This window comes from Zingiber officinale, chromosome 5B (genome assembly GCF_018446385.1).
Source record: "Zingiber officinale cultivar Zhangliang chromosome 5B, Zo_v1.1, whole genome shotgun sequence".
Classification (NCBI taxonomy): Eukaryota; Viridiplantae; Streptophyta; class Magnoliopsida; order Zingiberales; family Zingiberaceae; genus Zingiber; species Zingiber officinale.
Window position 1 is genome coordinate 64,385,333 of NC_055995.1, and position 25,609 is coordinate 64,410,941.

The window sequence follows — 25,609 nt, forward strand, 5'->3', positions numbered from 1 at the left end:
TAAAGAAATTTTAATAAACCTAGACCCCAGCGTCTTTTCAATTGTTTAGACCTACTACCGTGGAGTTTCAGTTTTGACAAATCAAGGATAATTTGTTCTTGACAATAGTTGATCTAATAATTCATCTAAGAACAAAATTGATGAGTATTAATTTATCACGATGGTTGATAGAAAATTTTTATAAGATCAGATTGATCATCTCAAAATTAACCAGTATAAATTAAATTGAATACCCAATGCCATCTAACAAAAATTTGCCAAAAGGTCAACTGAAATAAGAACTTAATACACCAAATGGCAAAACTTTTAATTCAAATAACACATTCGCAAGTTCTTTTCCAACCTAAGCAACGTCAATTTGAGCCGCAAAAACAAAAGAAATATTTTTGAAAGTAAGATATAACATACAGTGCAGCATGATAGTCGGTAAATTTAGAACAGAATAGGAGCTTTATTCAGCAGAGTTCATCAATAATTTAGGATTCCATTTTCGGTGTCAAAAATATTACAAAATCAAACTGCATGAACGTTATCTGACATCAGGAGTTCAAAATGATATGTCCATACCATCAAGTGTCGATCTTACCGTGCAATCCTTTGGGCAAACTGGTGATTGTCACATAGATTGATAAATCTAGCACAGAAATGTCTCCCTTCCCAACTCCTTTATTTGAAATTTATTCAAAACGCCCTCTGACTGAGCAGAGTCCTAGTGGCATGAAGAAAACAAGCAAAGCTAACGGCTGAAGTTTGTCGACAGAAATATGCAACTCAATGATTGGAACTGATCAAGCTTCTGATGACAAATGGAAGAATTCCTCCATGATTGAAGTATGCTAGCTCCACCTGCAGAGGAATTCAAATACAAGATAAGAACCTTGAAGCATTTCAAGGAAGAGGAAATGCTGGTTTCACTGCTAAGATACGAGCATAGTTCTTATTCAACAATTAACAATAACTTTTGACAGTTATTCTTCAATCTATATGCATCATGATAATTAAGTTATAGTTGAGTGCATTGTACGGCTTCAATTGAAACAGAAAATTGAATGAGGATGCTTACATTCACTAAAGGAAAACTATGAATCAGGATCCACTTACCATCTATTATAACAATTTCCACATACCAGAGTCAAGTATTGGTATAGTGAATTACTTTGGAGGTACACAGAATTGTAGATAGACAAGTGAAAAGGGATGAAATAAAGATTCTACGACACCAGGCTGGTTCAAGCATGTTCGATACAGAAGTTAATTTCTGAACCACTTAAAGGAAGGCATAGAGGCCTATATCATACTTGTCAAACTCAATTGCATTGGATAATGATTGCCTATAGTTGAATTGGGATCAGTAAGAGCCAATCCGATTCTAGCCAATATCTCAGACATACGTCCAAGGGAGACACGAATGGTGAAAAATAGCTAGTAGTCACTGGTATCTTGCTAGAAATTGACAGAAATGTGTGAGAATGAGTAAAAGTAATTTTCTTCAAAAATTAGCAGATCCAATAAGATCAAATGGGAACTTGGTTTGAGAAAATCTGAAGATTGTTGAAGCCTTCGGCTGCAAGAGTCTAATTCAGCACAAAGCAAAGAAGATCCATGGCTTTACATCATTGGAGCAAAAATGTGATATCACTCACCCCAAGCGGGCCAATATCACCGGCCCCAAGACAAGATACAGGCAATAAATCACGAGGAAAATTTTGCCCTAGGCCCTTCCCAACGAGGCATTTTGCACCTGTTGGAAATTGAACCTAAGACCTATTGGAACAAATACCCATGCAGGTACTAACTGCGTCAACCCGTGAGAGCGCCCGTGGCTTTACATCATGAATCATCTGTAGGTGCACCTCAAACTGTGCTTGAAGAACTCAGAGAATATCAACACAACCTTTGTTTATCAAAAGAAGAATGATGCAATTTTCAAGCTTCTAATCATCAACAAGGTTCATATAGCAATAACTCAGGTGAAGCTTTATTCTAAATTCATCAAGGAAGGTTTTAAGAGTCAGTATTACCTCAGTATCAAATCGAAGAATGCATGTGAATGACTTCCCTGCATCTGTTACAACAGTAATGTCTTGTCCTGGTCTTATGTCACTAATGTTACTTGGAAGGTCTATTGTGTAACGCTCATGTCCAGTCAAACCCAGTGAATCAGCATCTTCACCAGGCTTGAAGCAGAGCGGGATTATACCCATTCCCACTAAATTGCTGCGATGGATCCTCTCAAAACTTTTAGCAATCACAGCTTTCACTCCCTAAAGGAAAATAGAAAAATCACATGAAATTGTATACACTCACTAGAGCAAGTACACACATAAATTTAGATATTTTAAGGCCACAAAAAAGCCAAAGATAGATGACGCATATGTCAGTAGAAACATACCAACAACATTGGGCCCTTGGCAGCCCAGTCACGTGAGCTTCCACTTCCATACTCTGCTCCAGCCAAAACAATGGTATCATGACCTTCAGCCTTGTATCTCTGAAAGAGCATTGGATGTACTCAAATCACTTCGCGATTATGAAGAAGTATAAATTGAGCTCAAAATTGGCATAAAAGGCTTCTCTACAAGGCCCTACCAACCTGTTTGTTCTAATGTCCAAACTATTAGAAGGGTTAACTACTTGAATCTTTTCCTGTCGTGGTATCTTGAATTGGAATTTTTGAGTTGAATGCAAAGAAAAGGCCATGAAATTATAACATTATTAATTAAATAAAAGCACGATTACTATCAAAAAAATTTTTAATGCAGCAAATACACAGATGAATACCAATTTTCATTTAACAAGAAAATAATCTGCTAATCATTAAAGTGTAGTACCAAGTTTCACTGTGAAACCTTGAAGACATCTCCAATTCATTTTTTAAACCTTTTGTGACTTGGCAACTTGGATATTAGCTACAATTACAGTTATTAGAATATATTTGAATTCACAAAAAAGTCATAGAAGATAAACAATTTTAGTGGCAATAATATGGGATCAAAATCATAAATGTAACCTGTAACAACAAGAAGCGAAAAAGGAAATGGTTATTCAATATTGAAAGTGCCTTTTCACATTCAACAAACTTCAGAATCTTCATCTTAAACTTAACAAATTTAAAAGGCAACTAGACTAGGTATTCCTGTCCTAGTTGCGCATTAAACTTATTATTTAGATAAAAAAATTGAAATTAAAATCTAAACTATATGAACCAGTGGAATTACCATTGCTGCGTCAAAGACATAGAGTTTATCCCCCGTTGGAATATGAATAGTCTTTGGCCCCACTTCTCCATTCAGGAATTTATTGACAAGACGAATGTTTGCAAATGTTCCCCTTGCCATTATTTCATCATTGCCACGCCGGCTTCCATATGAATTGAAATCCTTGCGGTCTATACCACGTTCAAGAAGGTATTTTGCGGCAGGACTATCCTTGTGAATGCTACCAGCTGGTGAAATGTGATCTGTTGTGATGCTGTCACCAAAGTTCAATAAGCAATATGCATTCTTCACTCCATGAGATCCAGGCGGAGCCATAGTCATGTCCTTAAAATATGGTGGTTCATGAATGTAGGTAGACTTTGGATCCCATGAATAAAGGGTTGTCACTGGGACAGTCAACTGATTCCACGTAGGGTTGCCGTTTGTAATTGCTTCATATGTACTTCTGAACATTTCAGGCAACACACTTGATTGCACAACCTATAAATTTTTTCCCAAAATTAGTTACCAAAATTATTTCAAAAATTATCCACGAAGGAGTACGCTAAGCAACAAAAATTCTAGTCCATGGTGTTTGAGAGAAAGCGTCATAGAAGTGAAAGAAAATTTGCTAAGATGACTAGAGAGGTCAAAAAAAATCATGAATTCATTTCCATGATCACGAGACAATTTTCCAAGATATAAAGTGATAATAGTGTCAATAGATGACCATATGAAAACATACAGCATCAATTAATGTGTGCAACTAATTGGAAGCACATGTATCTTACATCGCAATTAGGTCTATATAATATGATATATTGATAGAGACACTAGTCATTCAAATTATCTTACCAACGAAAGGTCATTCAAATGACTTCAAATTACTTTTCTTTGGTTACATCTCACATGTGACCTCTAATTGATTCAAGTTCAACTATCTTAGTAATCTCCAAATATCCATCTCAACACTCTCATCTATGCAAGAGTTACCTTGTTTCTTTATTGAGCAATATTGCTGCTCTTGTAGCATAACTGCAATTTACAAACAAAATAAATCTGTATGGACCTATAATATTTTCATTCAATTTAAGTTACATAGAAAATCACACAAGACACAAATGATCCTCTACATTTTAACTAACCAAACATTTATCCTTTGAAAATGGCATCCTCCACAATCTTTCTTTGGTGGTAGATCTATAATATCAAAAACTCATGTGAAAAATCAACTTAACCCTATTTACTTTCTAAAAATCTAGTTTTACTTAGCTTAAACCTTCAGCTGCTCTGCTACTCTAATTTGACTTATCCTAGCTAAACTCTTATCGATTAACACGATCATTTACCAACAGCATAAATAAAGAGGTTTTGTCTGGATATAACAAGCTCATTATTACTAATTTAAAAAATAAAGTCATACAAGTGACATTAACTTAGAGTCATAAGAATCAATTGTCCTGGTTATTAATAGTTATCGCACTAGTAACTACATTATCATAAATATTCTTTATTGTATGTGTAATTACTAGATACTGCTTTTCTTTCTAAAATCCCATCACAGTAATTGTACAGGATCCCTTCCGTCAGTTTTTCCCACATCAAATGCAAATTATTGCCAATCATATGAAAGATGAAGGCAATTCAATTATCTACCTTAGCAATCTCTTCAGTAGATGGCCATATATCCTTGAAATATATGTTTTTCCCATCCTTCCCTGTGCCAATTGGTTCTTTCTCAAAATCAATGTCAACCTAAAAAATAACTTGCAAGGTAAGATAAAATATTAAATAAGATAAACTAACATTCTGTATATTCAGATAAAAAAATATCAGACTTTCTTTGTCATCTTGATAAGAAAAAATATCCTGTATATTCAGATAAATAAATTTCAGGCTTCCTTTGTCATCTCGATATAGTTTATGGAAACTTGTTTCAATTATAAGATGTACCATTTTACCAGCACTGTTATGTGTATCCTATGTCAACAAGACTAACTAATCGACAAATAATTTCATTAGTCTAGCTTCATCTCATATCAAATTTTCATATCATTGAAGAATACAAGCATTGACCATTTTTGAGAAGTTCCCTGGACCGTCATTTACTTTCCCAGCAAAGGATAAGGTCTGATGGATCTAGTCTTGATTCACATGTTTGATCCATGAGATAATAGAGAATGTTTCATTTTCTAAGCATTATGTTATAGCTCCAAATCTTTTCCTTTAAGAAACAAAAGTAATAAGACATTCCTGATAGATTATGCTAAAACTTGGTAATAGGGAAGAAAATAATAATAACATAGACATTATATTTAAATGTGCATGTTCCCATATATCATTTGATATGTGAAAAGCTAAACAAGAGTTTTTCTTTACTACTATAAGTATTTTAACAATATTTTTTACTGATTCACATTCTACAACACTGGAATTAGTGTAAGTTGGTGAATACACTAACAAGAAAAGAAACAAGCACCAATAAAAAGAAAGAAAAAAAGTACCGTTCCAGCAAGCGCATATGCTACAACTAGTGGAGGTGAGGCCAAATAGTTAGCTCGTGTAAGTGGGTGAACGCGACCCTCAAAATTTCTATTTCCAGAAAGTACAGCAGCAGCAACAACATCTATTATAAGAAAGGATTGTATTTAGACTTAGACATATAGATAGAAAAAGCATGGGTACCATGTTCTCATCCTGTCAATCATCCAATTAAACTCAACTCACCGTTATCTGAAATTGCAGCAGCAACAGAATCATCAAGGTCCCCAGAATTTCCAATACAAGTTGTGCAACCATACCCGACAATATGGAATCCTTGCTGATTTAAATACTCTTGAAGGCCACTACGTTTATACACAAATTTCATCAATACTCAAGACACACAAAAAAAGGGCCGCTAAGTTTATACACAAATTTCATCAATACTCAAGAAACATAAAAAGCAATTGAGAAAGCCAACTAGTCCGATCAGTAATACCTCTTGAGCAAATACTTGGTAACAACTCCAGAACCTGGAGCAAGGCTTGTTTTCACCCAAGGCTTAACCTGAAAATTAAGGCAGAAAATTCATCAAATGAACATTGCTGCTACCACAAAAACACAGTGCAAGGTATGTGATATAATGAGAGCACTGAAACAGTGCGACACAAAGCAACACCAACAAACTATTGTCTTATCCAAATTCACAATATTGTTACATAATTTAAGTTAGCTATCAAGCCTCCACCTTTTCCTTTCAGAAAAAATATTTGAAGAAAAAGGCATATTTCTCCCATTATAACTAACCTGAAGACCCAATTCACACGCCTTCTTTGCAACAAGACCAGCACCAAGCATGACACTTGGATTTGATGTGTTTGTGCAGCTTGTAATTGCTGCTATGACAACACTACCATGCTTGAGCTCTGCAGGTTGTCCATGAAAGTCAAACTTCACAATTTTTTCTTGTGATTCCTTGGGCACTGCAAATCCCTGAAAAAGCAGCACTTGGTTAGCAACTAATAAAAAAGAATAAGAACTAAACAAGAATCAAGTTAACAGCCAGAAGTAATTAGCAATTGGTCATAATCAGTATGATGACAGTGATTGTGCTGCAAAATAGGGCATTAATGAGACACTTCCAACTCCAAATACTGATAGGTTCCTAATACAAACAATTGAACTTCAAAAAATATAGGCAACAATTTCTTCTTTTCAGTGTTGCAATTTATTCTTTCAAAAAATATATTAGTTGTCATCTACTGCAGCACTTAGCCTAAATTTTTTGCTGGAAATTGATGCCAGAAACTGATAAATTAAATAATGAAAGTGATAAGAACCTAAGGAAAAAAAAAGAAGAAAAACAAAGAACAAACATAAATGCATATTACGCTTCAGCAGTAAACTACTTAACAAAGGTTGTCCATGATCTTGCTAAATGATGGAACTAGCAACTATCCACTATCCAGGAAACAAATCAAATTTGTATTTAATAACCACTGCTTAGCCCAACAAGGCCTCTCACCTTGAATCCAACTTTGTTACACAGACAAGAATGCCAATCTGCTTTCATCTCTTTTATGGGTACACGATCATGAGGTCTATCATGATTGATATAGAAAAAGGTGAGTTTTAATAGCATCAGGCTTCTTGGAGGAAAAAAAAAGAATTGATAGCAAGGAAGGGTTAAAAAAACAATAGAAATCTACCTTTTAGGGCCTGAAATGCAGGGCTCAACATCTGCAAGGTTTAATTCTAGATAAGATGAATAAACTCTTTCCTTCTGAGGCTGCTCAGACAGTCAAACAAAAACAATTTTGCATGCATCAGAAATTGGTGTGATTACACAAAGGAACTATTTAGTCTCTTACCTCATTATAGTCAACAAACATTTTGTTTGCACGCAAATAGGCCTCAATCATAGACACCTGTGTGGAATTAGAGTTTAGTAAGATGCCTTTGATTCAAAGTCAAAGAAAGAGAACAATCTTCTGCATTAATATTAAACTTACTAAAGTGACCCACCATAGCTACCATTGTTCTTAAAATAAATTGTGGCCACATAAGCACCCAAATATGCATATATAGTGCTTCACGACAACATATGAATATGGGATAATGCAACCTATATTGTTTGAATTCCAACTTAGATCACTTGGATCAACTAAGTTGTTTACACTAGAGAGGTTTAAATTCATTTGAGTATCACACAATGCTTTCTGAACTTCAATATCCACTCAAGTATGTATCTTCTTAAACCATCCCCTTTCATGAAATGTGCACTCTCCTATCATTTCATGGTTAGATTAATGTCTAAAAGGGTAATATGCATTTCTATGTTGAAGAAACGAAATAGAAAAACTGACATAAGGGTTTGGGACCATGTCATTTTCAGTACAGACAAGTTACACACTTGTTGTTTAAGTATACTTACAGTTTCATCACTTCTTCCAGTCAACTTAAGATATTGCAGGGTCACATGATCCACAGGGAAGAAGCCCATAGTTGCTCCATATTCAGGTGACATATTAGCAATTGTTGCCCTATCAGCCAATGATAACTCGCCCATACCTTCACCTGTAATATCAAACCAAATAGTTTAAGCGAAAAATTAAGGATATAATTTTTCACATTCCCATGAAAGTCAAGATGTGCTACCATAGAATTCGACGAACTTGCCAACAACTCCATGCTTCCTCAACATTTGGGTGACAGTTAAAACCAAGTCTGTTGCTGTCACACCATTCTGTAGCTTCCCTGTCAACTTAAAACCTACTACACCAGGCAAGACCATACTCATGGGCTGAAAGTACAAGAATACATTAACACAGTATCAAAATGTGGAACAGAAAACATAAAATTGTTTACCGGGGAAAGAAAAGGCTATGCACTATACAGTAGGCAATAAATTTTATTAGAATTTTTTATCAATAAATAAAAGGGCAGCCCGGTGCACAAAGCTCCCGCCATGCGGGGTCCCGGAGAAGGATCCATTGTACGCAGCCTTACCCTGCTTTTTGCAAGAGGCTGTTTCCAGGATTCGAACCCGTGACCTTTTGATCACATGGCAACAACTTTATCGTTGCGCCAAGGCTCCCCTTCAATACTAATAATAAATAAGAATTTTGTACTGATCATGAATCTGCATTCATTTTTCTATACAATATTACAATAGAAAAATTAACTGGAACTTTGGAAGTGCTAAAATTGTTAAAAAAAAATAGCAAGAACTTTACGTGAATGCTTGTAGAAGACAAACTATAATGCCTAAAACTAGATATATCAAAAAAAAAACTAAAGGTGGAATAGTCAATATGTTGGTGCTAGGTATACAACATTTAATGACTAAGTTAAAATTAAGTTAGTTGTGATCTAACCAGTTGTGCCAAGTTTATAGGCGTAGGATACCTGACAAATGTTAAAGTCCTAGTTGTGAACTAAGCAAAGACTAAGTCTTAGTGGATCTAAGGCATCTGAAGTCATGAATGGGAATTAGGCATGATCTAGATGAATTTCTAACTGGAGGGTAGGTGAATCAAGTCCAAATGATTAAGGTTTAACAGACAAATTCCTAGCTAGAGGCTAGGTGAATCAAGTCCAAGTGATTAAGGCTTAGAATATAAATTCCTATATGGGTGTTAGGTGACTCAAGTCCAGGGAGTTGAAAGCTTAGCAAATAAATCCAAATAGAAGCAGCTAGGAGTTGTGGCTTAGCAACTCAGTCTAGATGAATCAGCGGGAAGCTGAGCATCTAGACCCAACATAAGTGCAAGTAACATTTTTATTTATTTTAGTGTTGACTTATTTGTCTTAAACTTTTTAGATTCTTTTTATGTAAAGTGTCTCCACCTAGGAGAAATTTAGAAATAAAAATCATATTTTATAATTGTTGCGTGTCTATACTTTTGTTTTGGTTAATCAACTGCTTGCATACTTAAACTGTTAGCTAAACTTATTGAATGTTTATTGCCTTGTCTTACTTGATTGAATTAGTTTAAGTAAATTTTATTTCCGGTGTGCTAACTCTGATAGATTCAACTGCTTTTATTACTATCAGGGTTGAGCTGATAGTAAGCCAGGAAGGTTAGGTGCATGTTTGGGTTGGGTCAAGTGGAATTAAAGAAGCTCACTCACCTCACAATAAACTAGTTAGACCAAGGTATTGTATTAAAGTTAATTTAGCTCCAATTTCTTAAAAAGCTTTATCTTACGAAGTGGTCGTTATTCTGATACTCAAGGACCTCTGTGTCTCGTCACGACCTGAAAGACAATTTCGGGAACTATTGCTCAATTAGCTCAAAGCAAAACTTGGATCTAGGCGAACTTTGTGCTTTGAGAAAATGAACAAACAAATAAATTAATAATCCAAGCCTAGCCTGAACCTAAATTCAACCCTAATTACAACCATACCAAACTCATAATAGCCTTAAAACTTAATACAACTTGAACAAATTTTCTTTTGAGATATGTCTTTGCAGGAAGGATTCGACACAATCTATCCTCTTTATAATGGCATAAGTTTTGCCAATTGGAGAAAGATGGAAGACATTCTTAGAAAACTCAAAATGTTGGGAAAGCATCCAAAATAGAATTGACTTACCAAAAGACACAAAAGGGTAGTTATGCAGGTTTGAGGCATGGACAAGTAGCATGAAACAAACAGCTCAATCAAATGCAAAGGCAACAAACATAATTCTATGTGGTCTAACTCAAGCTCAACTTGAGAAAGTTGGACCATTTAAAGAAGAAAAAGAACTTTGGGAAAAACTAAGTGCCAAACAAATAAACTGCACCGCTCTTATGGCTGAATCAAATTCCGAGGACTCGACCAATGAAGCTCAACCCGAGTCAATATCAAAGCCCGAATCGAAACTTGAACCCAAGTCAAAATCCGGACAAGGCAAGTTAAAGGTAATAGAGTCAGATAACATCCCTTTAAATTTGAATTTATTTATTGAAAAAATTGTATGTTGAAAATTCCTTGTCTAATTTGCTTAGCATGAATAAGTGGTGCGATACTAGCTATAAAATAAAATGTCTTTCAACTAAGTACATTGAAGAACCAAACTTGACCCATTAGGAACTAAGAAAAATGGCATGTGCACACTTAACCTTGCTTATTACTCACAAGAGTGTCCTACAACACAACAAGAAGACACTTTTGAATAATGTAAGAAATTAAGTCATAACCATTTAGGATATAAACCGTATTGGATCCCCAAATATCATGTTCAACTCATGTCAACTCTCGACTTTTGGACAAAAATAAATAAACCTTCAACTTAGGGGGAGATAACTTTCAATTTTACTTAGACTAGGATTAGGTCTTGTTAGGTTTAGCTAGTTTGACTTGTTTTGACTATGGAATAAATTCTTTAAAGTTAAACTTAACTTCAAATGTTGATACTTAGCTTATTTGTCAAGATACATGATTACATATTTTATTTTGATTTGATGTCATTTGATTTCAAAGCCACGTACCTACTTAACTTTACTTAATTACTTGCATAAGAATTTATTTAAAATATTTAAATACTCACTTAAAAGCTTTCTTAATTATGCACTAGTTCATTCAAAGTCTAAGTAACCCTTACTTTATTTAGGTTAAATACTCACTTGTTTACCTACTAATTTGTAAGCTATACTCATCATTGTTCAAAGATTTCATGCTCATTAAGCCTACTACGCTTGACTTACTTAGTAGATATTTGAGCCTACTTGAGATGATTCTAAGTCTATTGCTTACTTAGAGCTTACTTATCTATACTTACATGACCATTCAAAAGTCTATTAATTATTCAAGTCATCTTTAGTTAATTATCATTTAAAACCTAAGTTATTAAGTCTTGCATTGTTATAAGTCTAATGCTTACGTGTTTGATTAATTCTTAAAGTTGGCTCTCGCATTGACTTTTAGTTGAGTAGTTGACTTGGAGAATGTTTGATCTTATTTTTAATGTTACTTATGTTGACTACTCTATTTGCGAGTCCTACTGATTACTAAATATCTTTAGTCTACTTATTTTCAATTCTACTTGTTTAGACTTCATGTGATTTCAAAGTTGTTAAGCTTACTGTACTTAAATTCAAGCTTATTAATTCATCACCTATCAATGTCATTGAAGCTTATGTGCTTAAAGACTGTTTATCTAACCATTCAGAATGCTTCTACACTTATACAATCTTGCTCATTATTTTAAGCATTTATTAGTTAATATACTTGACTTTATTTTTGACTATGCTTGACTTTTATTTTGACTTACAGACTCTTTAACTATGATTTGACTGTGATTTGACTTAAACTCTATTTATAGTTGACTTATCTAATTGCAAATTAATTATTCTCTATCTGATTCATTTAATTAATTTTTGCAAATTTTATACTTGATCATATGCCTTAAGTCATTATTTGCTCTTTTTAGTGTTTAACTCATTTTGATCTATGAAAAAGGGGGAGAAAAGTAAAGGATTAAATATATAATTGTTCTTGGTTCTTTAAACTTCCCAATTTTATTTCTTAAGGGGAAGTTATATTTTATTATTCATGTATGATTGAACTAACTCTAACTCAATTTTTGTTCCTTTCATACATTGAATATAAATCCAACTTATTTTGATTATTGTTTACTAACTTTAACATAGCTTTCATATTATCAACACGAGAAAATTGTCGATACTGGGTGCATAACATTTAACCCAGAGTCTTGATATATGACTAAAGTTAAAATTAGATTAGTTGTGATCTAACCAGTTGTGTCAAGTTTATAGGTGCAGGATACTTGACAGATATTAAAATCCTAATTTTGAAGTGACCAAGTCTTAGTGGATCTAGGCATCTGAAGTCCTGATTGGAATCAGGCAAGAGCTAAGACTTGGTTACAGACCAAATAGATAAATTTCTAGCTGGAGGATAGGTGAATCAAGTCATTAAGGCTTGGCGGACAAATTTCTAACCAGAGGGTAAGTGAATCAAGTCTAAGTGATTAAGGTTTGGTAGACAAATTCATAGCTGGGTGTTAGGTGACTCATGTCCAGATGGAGTCAACTGGGAGCTGAAGGCTTGACAAACAAGTCCAAGTGGGAGCAATTTGGCAACTCGGTCTAAATGAGTCAGCTGGAGGCTAAACATTTAGACCCACCGTCAGTGAGAGTAACTTTACATTAAGTATCCTACTCATTAGGTGTAACTCCTGCAATAAATTATACCTCCAAACAAAATTATTCTCCACAATATAAATAAAACCATCCAGACATAGGTTGGGCAAACTCGATTTGACTGATAATTATTTTTAAATATTACTTAGTTGTATTTAGTCTGTTAAAAATTCAACTTCACAAGTTCTGTTTGATATACAAATTGTGTTTTTCCTGCACAATAAAGAAATGGTTTCTTATTGAAAAAGGAATTGCAATCTGGACGTTTATCCTCGATCAATAAGATGATTTCTTGACATGCTTCTTGTTGAGATAATGATAGAACCCTGTGTTCTAAGTAAATATAACTCCAAACAATTTAGAATACTAGTGACCAAGAATGATCCTAGAATAAATTAATACTCAGGGAATGCAATAACAGAAGTATGTTTTTATTGCTGGAGGTTTGTAGGCAATACTCCTGCTGTTAGTACGTAATGGAGCATCTATTGCTAACAATAGGTATTTGTCCTTGTTTGATTTCCTTCAGAAAAAGCATAGCATCATTAATAGCTATACATGGAGGTATATTGTTAGTTGTGAAAACATCACTCATTAGATTGCATAGCAATAGCTAACTCACCTGCAGAAATAGGTACAAAACATAGATGAATTTTTTAATATATTTGAAACTATATAGAAGAATTATTGAGAAAAAAAATAAAAATTGTTGAAGCTAGAAGGCTCTGTTCCCATTGATGCCACATGGGCAAATGCAATAGTTCATTATAAAAATAAATATAAATTAGTCTGTTTCCTTCTAGCTCAAGATTTTGAGGCAAGTGGTTAGCTGATCGCCTTTAGCATGGTTGAGGTTTGGGGTGGCCATTGGTCCCACATAGGCAAGTACAGTAGTTCATTATAAAAATAAATATAAATTAGCCTCTTTCCATCTGGCTAATTCATTTGAAATAAGCCGTTAGCCAATCAACTTTAACATGGCTGAGGTTTTGGATTCAAATTCTATCTGCGTCCAAAGAAAAGCTTGTGCTTGCAAGTCATGATGGGAGTGAGGAAACACATTGAAGCCAGGAAGCTCCATGTCCATTAATCCCACATGGATAAGTGCGATAATTCATTTTAAATATAAATATAAATTAATGTTTTTCCTAGTCGTTGAGTTTTTGGATAAGTGGTTAACTAATCAACTTTAACAAAAATAAATTAGAATTCACATTTTTAAAATAACATTCCTATATAAGTGCTATCAAAGTGGGGTTAGAAAGCAACAATGATCAACCACATCTCAAGCACAAGAAATTGCTTGACATGTTGAATGCCCTGACAAATCAAAGGTACAGTAGCGGGTTTGAGAAAACAACAAAAAGTCAGGTATATCTCAAGCTCAAGAAGTTGCTTTGTATGTTAATTAATATTACCTGACCAAGCATAGCAGCCTCTGCCTCAATTCCTCCAACTCCCCAACCAGCTACTCCCAGTCCATCAATCATAGTGGTATGGGAATCAGTTCCTACCACACTATCAGGGTATAGAATATCATTGGTCTTGAAAACGACACGACCAAGATATTCTAGATTAACCTGGAACAGAACATGAAACATATATGTGTGTGCAGTTAAAATAAAGACAACGTTGTTCAATTGTGCCAAATAAGGGGATCTAGGTTATTTACTCAAATCGCCAAGAGGTTTTGCCAAAAAGTTTTAACAAAAAGAATCCAACCTGGTGAACAATGCCAGAACCAGGTGGAACCACTAGCATATTCTGGAAAGCAGTAGATCCCCACTTCAAAAAACCAAATCTTTCCTTGTTCCTTTGGAATTCAAGTTCCATATTCGCTTGCACTGCATTCTCAGATCTTGCTACGTCCACCTGGACTGAATGATCGATTACAAGATCTACGGGAACCTAAAAGCGAAGGCAAATAATATCAATGGACAATAACGCAGGTATGCACAAATGACAAATCATAATGCTTATCATAATCTCTATGGAAAGATTGATTACCATGATCAAGGATATACAAGAAGGACGAGTTGAAAAGGTCAGAAAAAATAAAGTTTGGCTGCATGTGAAAAGGCATCAATATTTCATGATAAAGAAAAATCAGTTATTTGCCAAATGTTGACTCAAAGGATAGAGATTAATACTTTTTGCAATTTCTGGTAGCATAATTTACCCTGAAATCCATAACATTCAGAACCAACTTGCAAGTGGAAATTAATCAACATATACAAGCATGTCCGAATAACTTTGATTTAGATGAGAATTACACGGATAAGCATTGCAAGAGGGTAATCCAAGAGGAAATTCCATAGCCAGAAACTACTGCCAGTTATGAGACGTCAAAACCATCTAAAGTACAATGACCTACCTAACATCGACCAAAGAGTAAAATTATTCTTAGAGAATGAGAAACAATGTAATCCAGCACGCACCAAGGGATTTATCTTGTTAGAATCACTACCCAACTTGTTCATGGCATCACGCATACAAGCAAGGTCAACAACCGCAGGGACACCAGTAAAATCCTGTCAATATAATTTTTAAAAAAAAGTTATAGAAGACAACAAAAATCAGAAAGTAGGGTGCATATAACCTTGGCAAACCTGCAGAAGAACACGAGCAGGCTTAAAAGGAATCTCTACCAACTTTGGGGAAGTGTTCTCCCAATCAATTATCTTCTCTACATCTTTCTTAGTGACCTGAAAATTATCACAATTCCGGATAGCTGACTCCAAAAGGATTCTGATAGAGTAGGGCAGTCTATCTGTTATCCAGAAAAATGATTGGCTTTTAGTCAGACAACAGTAACAAGATTTGACAACAAAGGCCTACAGATCAGCCTACTGATAAATACCAATAATAACTCTATGAAGAGTCAAATCTTTTGAAAAAGGAAAGAACATTAAAAATGAAAATACTTGTGCTAAAAAAACAAAGCAAAGAAAAAGATTAGATGATCAAAAGATAACTTAGAGAGAAGATAAGCTGATATTTGATTTATTTATATATCTTAAGCAGATCTTGCCAACCTTATAAAGTATCTTACTTAGAATACACAATTTTTCTTAATAGACCAAACAAATCAGATAGATTAGTGGCAGTCATGTAAAACTGTATCCTGTAGCCCTAAATCACTAACAATGGTTTAGTTAGGTCTTCATTTCTATGCGTACAAAATACAAATTATAATTATCTACTAAATTAAGAACTATGTAGATTATATAATTGCTACTTGTTATATCCATTTGTTTCTTTAATGATAAGATGAAACCCCAATTAAAGGAGATATTGTTTTTCTAGCTCTCTTTGTTTTATTATTTAGTCATAAACAAAAGTCAATACTTGAAACTTGGAAGCAGCAGTATAAATTAAAATAGCTGCACATAATATCAAGGTATCAATCACTGACATATTTAACCAATAATACCTATTCTTGGATCATCTAGAGCAGGTAAACTGAAGTATTTGCCATATTCGCCACCATTAGGCTTTGGAAGGCCCGTCAGGATACTATTGAAGGCATTTTCAGTAGCTGCATACAGAGATAGAGGTATAAGAACACATTAGTTGAGGCAAAGACAATTTTATCATAAAATAATGATTTATAGTCGGTTGTAATATATTAATTTCTTTGTTGATGTCATCAAAAAGATGTGTGTGCAAAGTGCCAAAAAAATGTGCAAAAACAACCACCAAACAAAACAACAATTGGACAAAGTCATCCTATTCCCTAAGAAGCCATATAAATATTAGTTGAAGAATGCAAGAACCTTTTGCATTGTCACATTTATTGACAAATCCTTCATAGATGTATGCCTAGATAGCACCAATCATGTATCTTTTTACCAAGGAGATGCACTATTGTAGCATATGAAGCATGGATTTCATCATTGAAGCTTCCTCTAATATCAGATGCGTCATCTAAAACCCCATAACTAAATCAAATAGCATTCTGACATAAACAATATGGCTCTGACACTCTGATGGCACGCCCAACAATCTGACACTGACATTCTATCAGAAAAATGCACTCCTATTAAAAGACTTAAAACATGAGATGTCAGAAATAAAGTTAGCAAAAGGAGACTGCGCTTGCCCCCAGCACCTCCGCCGAGGTAAATCACGGGTGACAACTTGAGGTCTAGGATTCGAATCTCAATATAGCCGAGGTAAATGTCTCCCTCATGCGCGAGTCACTAAGATCCATATCCCGATGGTCGTAGCCAAGTCTGAGTAAGATATATGCGTTGTAATAAATATTTGGGAGCATCAACAATAAACAAACAGAAATGCAAATTCAACTATCTAGAGTGGCCTCAAATCAAGAGGAGCAATGAAAAAAAAATAGGTAAGTTCATAGAAAATCCAACATTGAATATTAGGAGAATTACATGTACCAACATATATTCTTCCAAAATTGATTTTGTATTAGGCATTGTAGATTTAAATATAGGGAATCCATCCCTCAAACTTGAATGTATGACATTAAAATTAATATAACTATAACCAAGTTGATTGTTAGCACGAACATTATCCATAATTTTAGTCTTGAAAACAAGTTGAACATAGTCCAATCTTCAAAAAAAAAAAAACAAAAAAGGGAATCTTAGATACAAGTAGTGATTTAAAATTCAAAATTTAATAATCATGGTTAATGATATTGTAACTAGTTTAATGGAGAAACAAAATCCTTGTATCCAATCCCAAATAGGTTAGGCAGACACGGTAAGAAGAAGATTATGATGATGATAATTCTAAGAGAATTTATTGCACAGCTGATCAATGCATTGCATCATAAAGGAATGATGTCTTTAGGGTGAAAAAAAATGTTAGTCCCTTATTACCGATTTAAATCCAATATATCTTAGTTATCCAATTAAACCCGCCAATGTCGGTCCCAAATCTAGATGAAAAAGGATGAGGATTGTGTGTTAAGTTGTCAGTCAATGTTGACTTTTAAGCAAATGTTCAATGAATGGATCCATTAAACTATTATATTAATGCTAGGTTGTTTCCCGGAAGAAACGCATTACAAGGTCCGACTACAACGTATCGATAAGGATCACTACATCTCCATGAGAACTTGAGAGTAATGTTAAATATGTAAAAATTCTCACACAATAAGTTGGGTAAGAACCAATATTATAGGTAAACTAATAGTCTAAGCTTTGGAGTATAGGAACACTTACTGTAAAGTAATGGAAGTAGTAAATATGATGATTAGAAGAAGAATTAGTATTTTGTGTGTACAAAAGACAAAAAGGATAGGAGAGAAGCAAAAATGATAGAGAACTTAGGTTTTAAGTTATGGTACATAGGAATGAGTAAAACAAGAAGGAATAAGTAAAACAAGAAATGGAATAGATATTGTTGTAGATAATTTCATTAAAGAATGAAGTTGTAGGAGTAGTTAGAAAGGAGATAGGATTATAACTCTCAAAATAGTAGTGGAGAAAGAAACTATTACGTAATTAACATATATGCAACTCAAGTAGGATTCAATGACGATACCAAATCTAGATTTTGAGATAACCTAGATGAGGCATTATAAAATATTCTGCCAAAGGAAATGATTTTAATAGAAGGATATATAAATGGAACGTATGAGTGAAAAATGAGGAATATGATAAGGTGCATAAGGGTTATGGGTTTAAATCAAGAAATGAAGAAGGAAAAACTATATTGAATTTTTCAATAACATATGACCTTGTACTAGCTAATACGTTTTTCAAAAAAAAAAAAAGAGAAAAGCACTTGATCACTTTCAAAAGTGAGAATAACAAGTCGCAAATTGACTTTCTTATAATTAGGAATAAGGATAAAAAGTTTTGTAAAGATTGTAAGATCATCCTCAAAGAAAACTTAACAATCCAACATAGGTTTGTAGTGTTGGATAAATGGATATGCGCCTCAAATATAGTATCAATAAAAGAAAAATGTGCATGACTCCTAGAATTAAGTGGTGGAAGCTAAAGGATGAAAAGTAAAACATATTTAAGTAGAGGGAAGAAGTATAAGTATTAGAAACACAACAACTCGAAATAGAGATGAGATAAGATAGCATTAGATTTGAAAATAGTAGCAAGGAGAGTACAAGATGAGTCAAAGGAGCGTGCACCATCAAGTAAAAAATCTTGATGGTGGTGGAATGAGAAAGTAGGGGAGAAGGTGAAGAAAAATAGATAGCTTATAAGATATTATACACTTGTAATATTGAGAAAATTTTTTAAAAGTATACAATATCCATAAAGAAACCAAGAAACTAGTGAATAAAGCCAAGAATGAAATTTTTGAATGCTTATATCAAAAATTGGATAAAAAATAAGGGGAAAGGGACATTATAAAATAGCTAAAGCGAGAGAGAGAAAAAAACGAGATCTTATTCAAATAAGATGTATTAAAGATAAATGCAATATGGTATTATTAAATGATGAGGAAATAAAATAACGATAGCACTTTTTAATTAAGGTAACTTAACTTGGATAATTTAAGTAGATCAAATAAGCATGAAATTTAAATTTTTATTATAGATTTCAAACTTCAGGTAGAACAATCTTTAAATAGGATGCACAATGGAAAGTAATTGGACCAGATGATATTCCAATAGAGGTATGGAAATGTATAGGGAAATAAGGTATTAAATGGCTTACAAAGTTTTTCAACCTAATATTGAAAACAAAAAAAAAAAGGTTTGATAGGGTAAGTATTCTAGTGTCCTTATATAAAAATAAATGATACATACAAAATTATGCAAATTATAGAAGTATTAAATTAATAAGTCATGCTATGAAATTTTTAAAAGAATAATAGAAAAAAAAAATTAAGAAAGGAAATCACGGTGATTGAAAATCAATTTGGATTTATGCTTCGAAAATCGACAATATAAATTATATATCTTCTCAAACAACTAATTGAAAAATATCGGGAATAAAAGCAAGACTTACACATAGTATTCATCGATCTAGAAAAAACTTATGATAAAATCACAAAGGAAATTATATGAAAAATTCTAGAAAAGAGAGATATTAGCATGAGAGATCTTGGCAAGCAACATTACAAATGAAAGTTTTAGGCTCAGTAGAGTAAAGACGGAATAAAAAAAAAAAAAAAAAAAAAAGCCCGGTGCACGAAGCTCCCGCCATGCGGGGTCCCGGGGAAGGATCCATTATACGCAGCCTTACCCTACTTTTTGCAAGAGGATGTTTCCAGGATTCGAGCCCGTAACCTTTTAGTCACATGGTAACAACTTTACCGTTGCACCAAGGCTCCCCTTCTTGATTAAAGACGGAATATGAAATCTAAATTTAGTAATATTAGACGTAATAAGAGAATTGTTAAGATAGGAAATAGACAAGTTATATGTAACTGAGAACTTTAACTATTTAGAATTATTTTTGCAAAAGAATGGAGGAATTGAATTAGAGGTCTTACATAGAATACAAGCAAGATGGTTGAAATGGAAGAGAGCGTCAGCTGTTATTTATGATCATAAAGTATCTCTAAGACTAGCTAAATATTAGATTATGACTTGAGCATACGAGCAGAATATGAGAGTTGCATAAATGAGGATGTTAAAGTGGATATGCAGATATACAAGGACAGACATGATAATAAATAAAAATATTAAAGAGAAAGTCGGGATTGCATCTATTGAGGAAAAACTCTGAGAGATACGTTTAAGATGGTACGAATATAGACATACACTTAGATGATCAATAAATACTCCAATTAGGCTATGTAAAACTATGACAAATGTACACATCAAACGAGGAAGATCAAAAAAGATTTGATTATTAACAATAAAAAAAGATAAAATTTATTTAAATATAAATGATGATATAATTGGGGATAGAGTCTAGCATAGAAGGATCCATAGAACTAACCCCACTACTCTAACCTAGTAGTCTAAAGTTTGATTGTTGATGTTGTTGATATGCATTTGGAATTTCAACACTGTTATGGTGATATATGTAAACAATTGCATTGAAACATAAGCAACTTGAAAAAAATAAATAAATTGTTACGTGCCTAAATAGACGAAAAACTAGACCTTCCTAAGATAATAATAAAATATTCCTTTCACAATCATATCACAAATCTAAAAGTTCAATTATTTTGACTCGCATAAGTCGCATGTCATTTCATGAGTCCATTACGACCCAATTTCTAGTAGATATGATGATTAAAAGAAGAATTAGTATTTTATGTGTACAAGAGACAAAATGGATAGGAGAGAAGGCAAAGATGATAGAGAACTTAGGTTTTAGGTTATGGTATACATACAGGAATGAGTAAGACAAGAAGTAAAACAAGAAATGGAATAGATATTGTTGTAGATAATTCGTTAAAAGATGAAATTGTAGGAGTAGTTAGAAGGAGATAGGATTATAACTGTCAAAATAATAGTGGAGAAAGAAACTATTACGTAATTAATATATATGCAACTCAAGTAAAATTAGATGAAGATAGCAAATCTAGATTTTGAGATGACCTAGATGAGAAATTACAAAATGTTCTAACAGAGGAAATGATTTTAATAGAAGATATAAATGGAATGTAGGAGTAAAAAATGAGGAATATAATAAGGTGCATGAGGGTTATGTGTTTAAATCAAGAAATAAAGAATGAAAAATTATATTCGATTTTGCAATAACATATGACCTTGTACTAGCTAATACGTTTTTCAAAAAAGAAAAAAAACACTTGATCACTTTCAAAAGTGAGAATAACAAGTCGTAAATTAACTTTCTTATGATTAAGAATAAGCATAAAAAGATTTATAAAGATTGTAAGGTCATCCCTGAATAAAACTTAACTATCTAACATAGGTTAGTAATGTTGGATATGCACCTCAAGTATAGTATCAATAAAAGGAAAATGTGCATGACTCCTGGAATTAAGTGGTGGAAGCTAAAGGATGAAAAGCAAAGCTTATTTAAGTAGAGGGTAGAAGTATAAGTATTAGAAACACAGCAACTCGAATCAGAGATGAGATAAGATAGCATTAGATTTAAAAATAATAGCAAGGAGGGTACAAGATGAGTCCAAGGGACTTGCACCATCAAATAAAGAATCTTGGTGGTGGTGGTGGTGGAATGAGAAAGTAGGGGAGAAAGTGAAGAAAAATGAATAACTTATAAGATATTATACACTTGTAAGATTCAAAAAAAAATTTTAAAGTATATAGTATCCAAGAAAGAAACCAAAAAACTAGTGAATAAAGCCAAGAATGAAACTTTTAAATGTTTATATCGAAAATTGGATAAAAAAGAAGAGGAAAGGGATATTTAAAAAATAGTTAAAGCGAAAGAGAGGAAGACAAAATCTTATCAAATAAGATGTATTAAAGATAAATGCAATATAATATTATTAAATGATGAGGAAATAAAATTACGATAACACTTTTTAATTAAGGCAACTTAACTTAGATAATTTAAGTAGATTAAATAAGTATGAAATTTAAATTTTTATTGTAGATTTCAAACTTCAAAGGTAAAATAAGTTTTAAATGGGATGCACAATGGAAAGTAGTTGGACCAGATGATATTCTAATAGAGGTATAAAAGTGTTTAGAGAAATAAGGTATTGAATGGCTTACAAAGTTATTCAACATAATATTGAAAACGAAAAAAAGGTTAGAAGGGTAAGTATTCTAGTGCCCTTATATAAAAACAAAGGATACGTACAAAATTATGCAAATTATAGGAGTATTAAATTAATAAGTCATACTATAAAATTTTTGGAAAAATAATAGAAAAAATATTAAGAAAGGAAATCACAGTGATTGCAAATCAATTTGGATTTATACTTCGAAAGTCGACAATAGAAGTTTTAAATCTTCTCAAACAACTAATTGAAAAGTATCATAAATAAAAGCAAGACTTACACATGGTATTCATCGATCTAGAAAAAATTTATGATAAAATCACAGAGAAAATTATATGAAAAATTCTAAAAAAGAGAGATATTAGCATAACATATATTAAAGGGCAGCCCGGTGCACGAAGCTCCCGCCATGCGGGGTCCCGGGAAAGGATTCATTATTGTACGCAGCCTTACCTGCTTTTTGCAAGAGGCTATTTCTAGGATTCGAACCCGTGACCTTTTGGTCATATGACAACAACTTTACCGTTGCGCCAAGGCTCCCCTTCTAGCATAACATATATTGAATTAATTAAAAATATGTATAAGGATGTAATGATCTAAGTCTCTATCTTTTTATACTAATCATAGACGAACTCACTGGAGACATCCAAGATATGATACTGGTGCTTGTTGTTTGTAGATGATATTGTTTTGGTCAGTGTTCTAAATGTCAGTCGAGGCAACCGCCTAAGCAGGAGGTGGGCATCAACCACAAGGCCTTTGCCTGAGGCAGTGTTTTAGGCGGTAACTCACCTTCTTCCACCGTCGTCACCGCTTTTTCGCCACCGTGACAAGCACAAAGGCGTCGTCAGGCCCAGCGACGAGTCCAGACATGTCACACCATCCCGAAACGCGTTGTGCCCAGCAACCAAGTTCAACGATAGCCCGGACGCAACGCCCCACCCTGCGACACCTTTGAACGCACCCTGCAATCCTATCCATCTGGACGCATTGTGTGATCCTAGCGACGTGTTCACACGCGTCGCTCGGCCAGGGACGCATCCAGAGGCATTGCGCAGTCCCGACGATGAGTCTGGACTCATCACACGGTCCCAACGAGGCGTTAGACTCATCGCCCGGTCGAAATAAGATATGTTAGTAAGTTGTAAGTTAAGGTTTAATTAAATAACTTTAGGTTAATAATTTTAATCAACTCCTAGCTATGATTGAAATAATTTAAATAGACTTAATTAAAGACTAATAAAATTATGTCAGTAATTATATATATAATATATTTTATTAAAAATAAATATTATAAAGAATAATGATTATTTAAAATATTATATATAAAAAATATAAAAAAAAATCAACCTCCTAGGCAACTAACATGGTAGGCGGTCATTGACCGCCCTGCCACCTCCTTCCGCCATTTACAACACTGGTTTTGGTAGATAAGACTCGTAAAAGAGTAAATGTTAAACTCAAATCTTAACAACGCTATAAATGAAAGTTTTAGACTTAGTAGAGTAAAGATGGAATATGAAATTTAAATTTAGTAACATTAGACGTAATAAGATATTTGTTAAGATAGGAGATAGACAAGTTATATGTAACTGAGAATTTAACTATTTAGGATCATTTTTGCAAAAGGATGAAGGGATTGAAAGAGAAGTCTTACATAGAATACAAGCAAAGTGGTTGAAATAGAGGAGAATGTGAGGTATTATTTGTGATTGTAAAGTATCTCTAAAAGTAGCTAAATGTTGGATTATGACTCGAGCATACGAGTAGAATATAAGAGTTGTAGAAACGAAAATGTTAAAGTGAATGTGCAGATATAAGGATAGACATGATAAGAAATAAAAATATTAAAGAGAAAGTCGAGGTTATACTTATTGAGGAAAAACTCTGAGTGATACGTTTAAGATGATAGGGATATGGACATATACTTAGACGATCAATAAATGTTTTAATTAGACGTGAAATTATGGCAAATGTACACATCAAACGAGGAAGATAAAAAAAAATTAATTATCAACAATAAAATAAGATAAAATTTATTTAAATATAAATGATGTTATAGTAGGGGATAAAATCTAGTAGAAGTATCCATATAACTAGCCCCACTACTCCAACCTAGTAGTATAAAGCTTGATTGTTGATGTTGTTGGTGTGCATTTAGAATTTCAGATACATGTAAACAACTGCATTGGAACATAAGCTACTTGAAAAATAATAATAAACTGTTACGTGCCTAAACGGATGAAAAACTAGACCTCCCTAGGATAATAATAAAATATTCCTTTCCCAATCATATCACAAATCTAAAAGTTCAATTATTTTGACTCGCATAAGTTGCATGTCATTTCATGAGTCCGTTACAACCCAATTTCCAGTCGAAGTTTAATAGGATCCGGTGGCGGACCATTAGTTTTACTATTAAAATAAAATAACATAAAATGACATGGTTAGTAATCACTTTTCCAACTGAAAATAAAAAATAAAAAAATCCGACCACTTCGAAACTGCAAACAACCACCAATTGTATCAAACTTCCCATTATGTGTAAGATTCCTTCGGGACACAGATTAACCAAGTCAAAAGTTTCTTGCGGGTAAAAGTAGATCCGAGGGTTCTGCATACCGACAGTCGCCATCTTCCTATCGAACCGGTCGATCACGGCAGCAGAATTCCTGATCTGAGCACTGGAAACGAACGGGGTACTCCCGCGGGAACGCCAACCTGCGGTCAAGCTGACCCGCGATCTGGGGAAGAAAGAGCTGCAGGATCTCGAAAAGGCGACGGATCTCGCCGCGGAGGGCGACGACCGAAGCTTCCGTGGAGAAGCGAGGGATCTGAACAGGGACGGGGAAACAGACGACGAAAAGTGAAGGGCAGAAGACGCAGGAGAAGGATGATGAGCACGGAAGAGTCCGAGGGACGCAGCTTTATACATGGTTCGGTTGGCAGTAGCACATCAAGGACCGGTGGTTGGAATTAGAGCATGGAAGGAAGACGATAAAGTACCCTAATAAATTCCATTTTTGCTAATTGTTTTTTATTACGGCTAACGTCATTTTACTTGCTGTTTTTAGCAGAACGGTACCAAGGATAATTTATTTTAAAAAATAAATAAATTGTTAGGCAACTAATGACATCCTAGTTAAATTTACTCTTAAAATATA

At 33.7% G+C, this 25,609-nt stretch overlaps 1 protein-coding gene across 1 annotated transcript; it reads right to left on the minus strand.

The window, feature by feature from the left end:
• Positions 1–427: 427 nt before the first annotated feature.
• LOC121984460 (putative aconitate hydratase, cytoplasmic) lies at positions 428–25,428 on the minus strand. The gene is made up of 20 exons (XM_042537392.1): positions 25,068–25,428; positions 16,267–16,371; positions 15,443–15,603; positions 15,272–15,364; positions 14,556–14,741; positions 14,252–14,413; positions 8,337–8,481; positions 8,113–8,255; positions 7,550–7,606; positions 7,388–7,467; positions 7,204–7,279; positions 6,486–6,671; positions 6,178–6,245; positions 5,925–6,043; positions 5,702–5,823; positions 4,854–4,952; positions 3,219–3,698; positions 2,393–2,491; positions 2,022–2,264; positions 428–846 (listed from the first exon to the last, which is right to left on the minus strand). Exons 1-20 carry the CDS (start codon positions 25,378–25,380, stop codon positions 772–774), a joined length of 3,012 nt encoding a protein of 1,003 aa, XP_042393326.1. The 5' UTR covers positions 25,381–25,428; the 3' UTR covers positions 428–771.
• Between the last annotated feature and the right edge of the window lie 181 nt (positions 25,429–25,609).

Excerpts from the sequence above, each read along its gene's own strand:
- LOC121984460 (XM_042537392.1), bottom strand. The coding sequence starts at position 25,380 with ATGTATAAAGCTGCGTCCCTCGGACTCTTCCGTGCTCATCATCCTTCT. Across the intron at positions 14,414-14,555 it reads GTTCTGGCATTGTTCACCAG|GTTAATCTAGAATATCTTGG; the intron begins GTTGGATTCTTT and ends GTTCTGTTCCAG. Across the intron at positions 7,607-8,112 it reads CTGGAAGAAGTGATGAAACT|GTGTCTATGATTGAGGCCTA; the intron begins GTAAGTATACTT and ends AATTCCACACAG.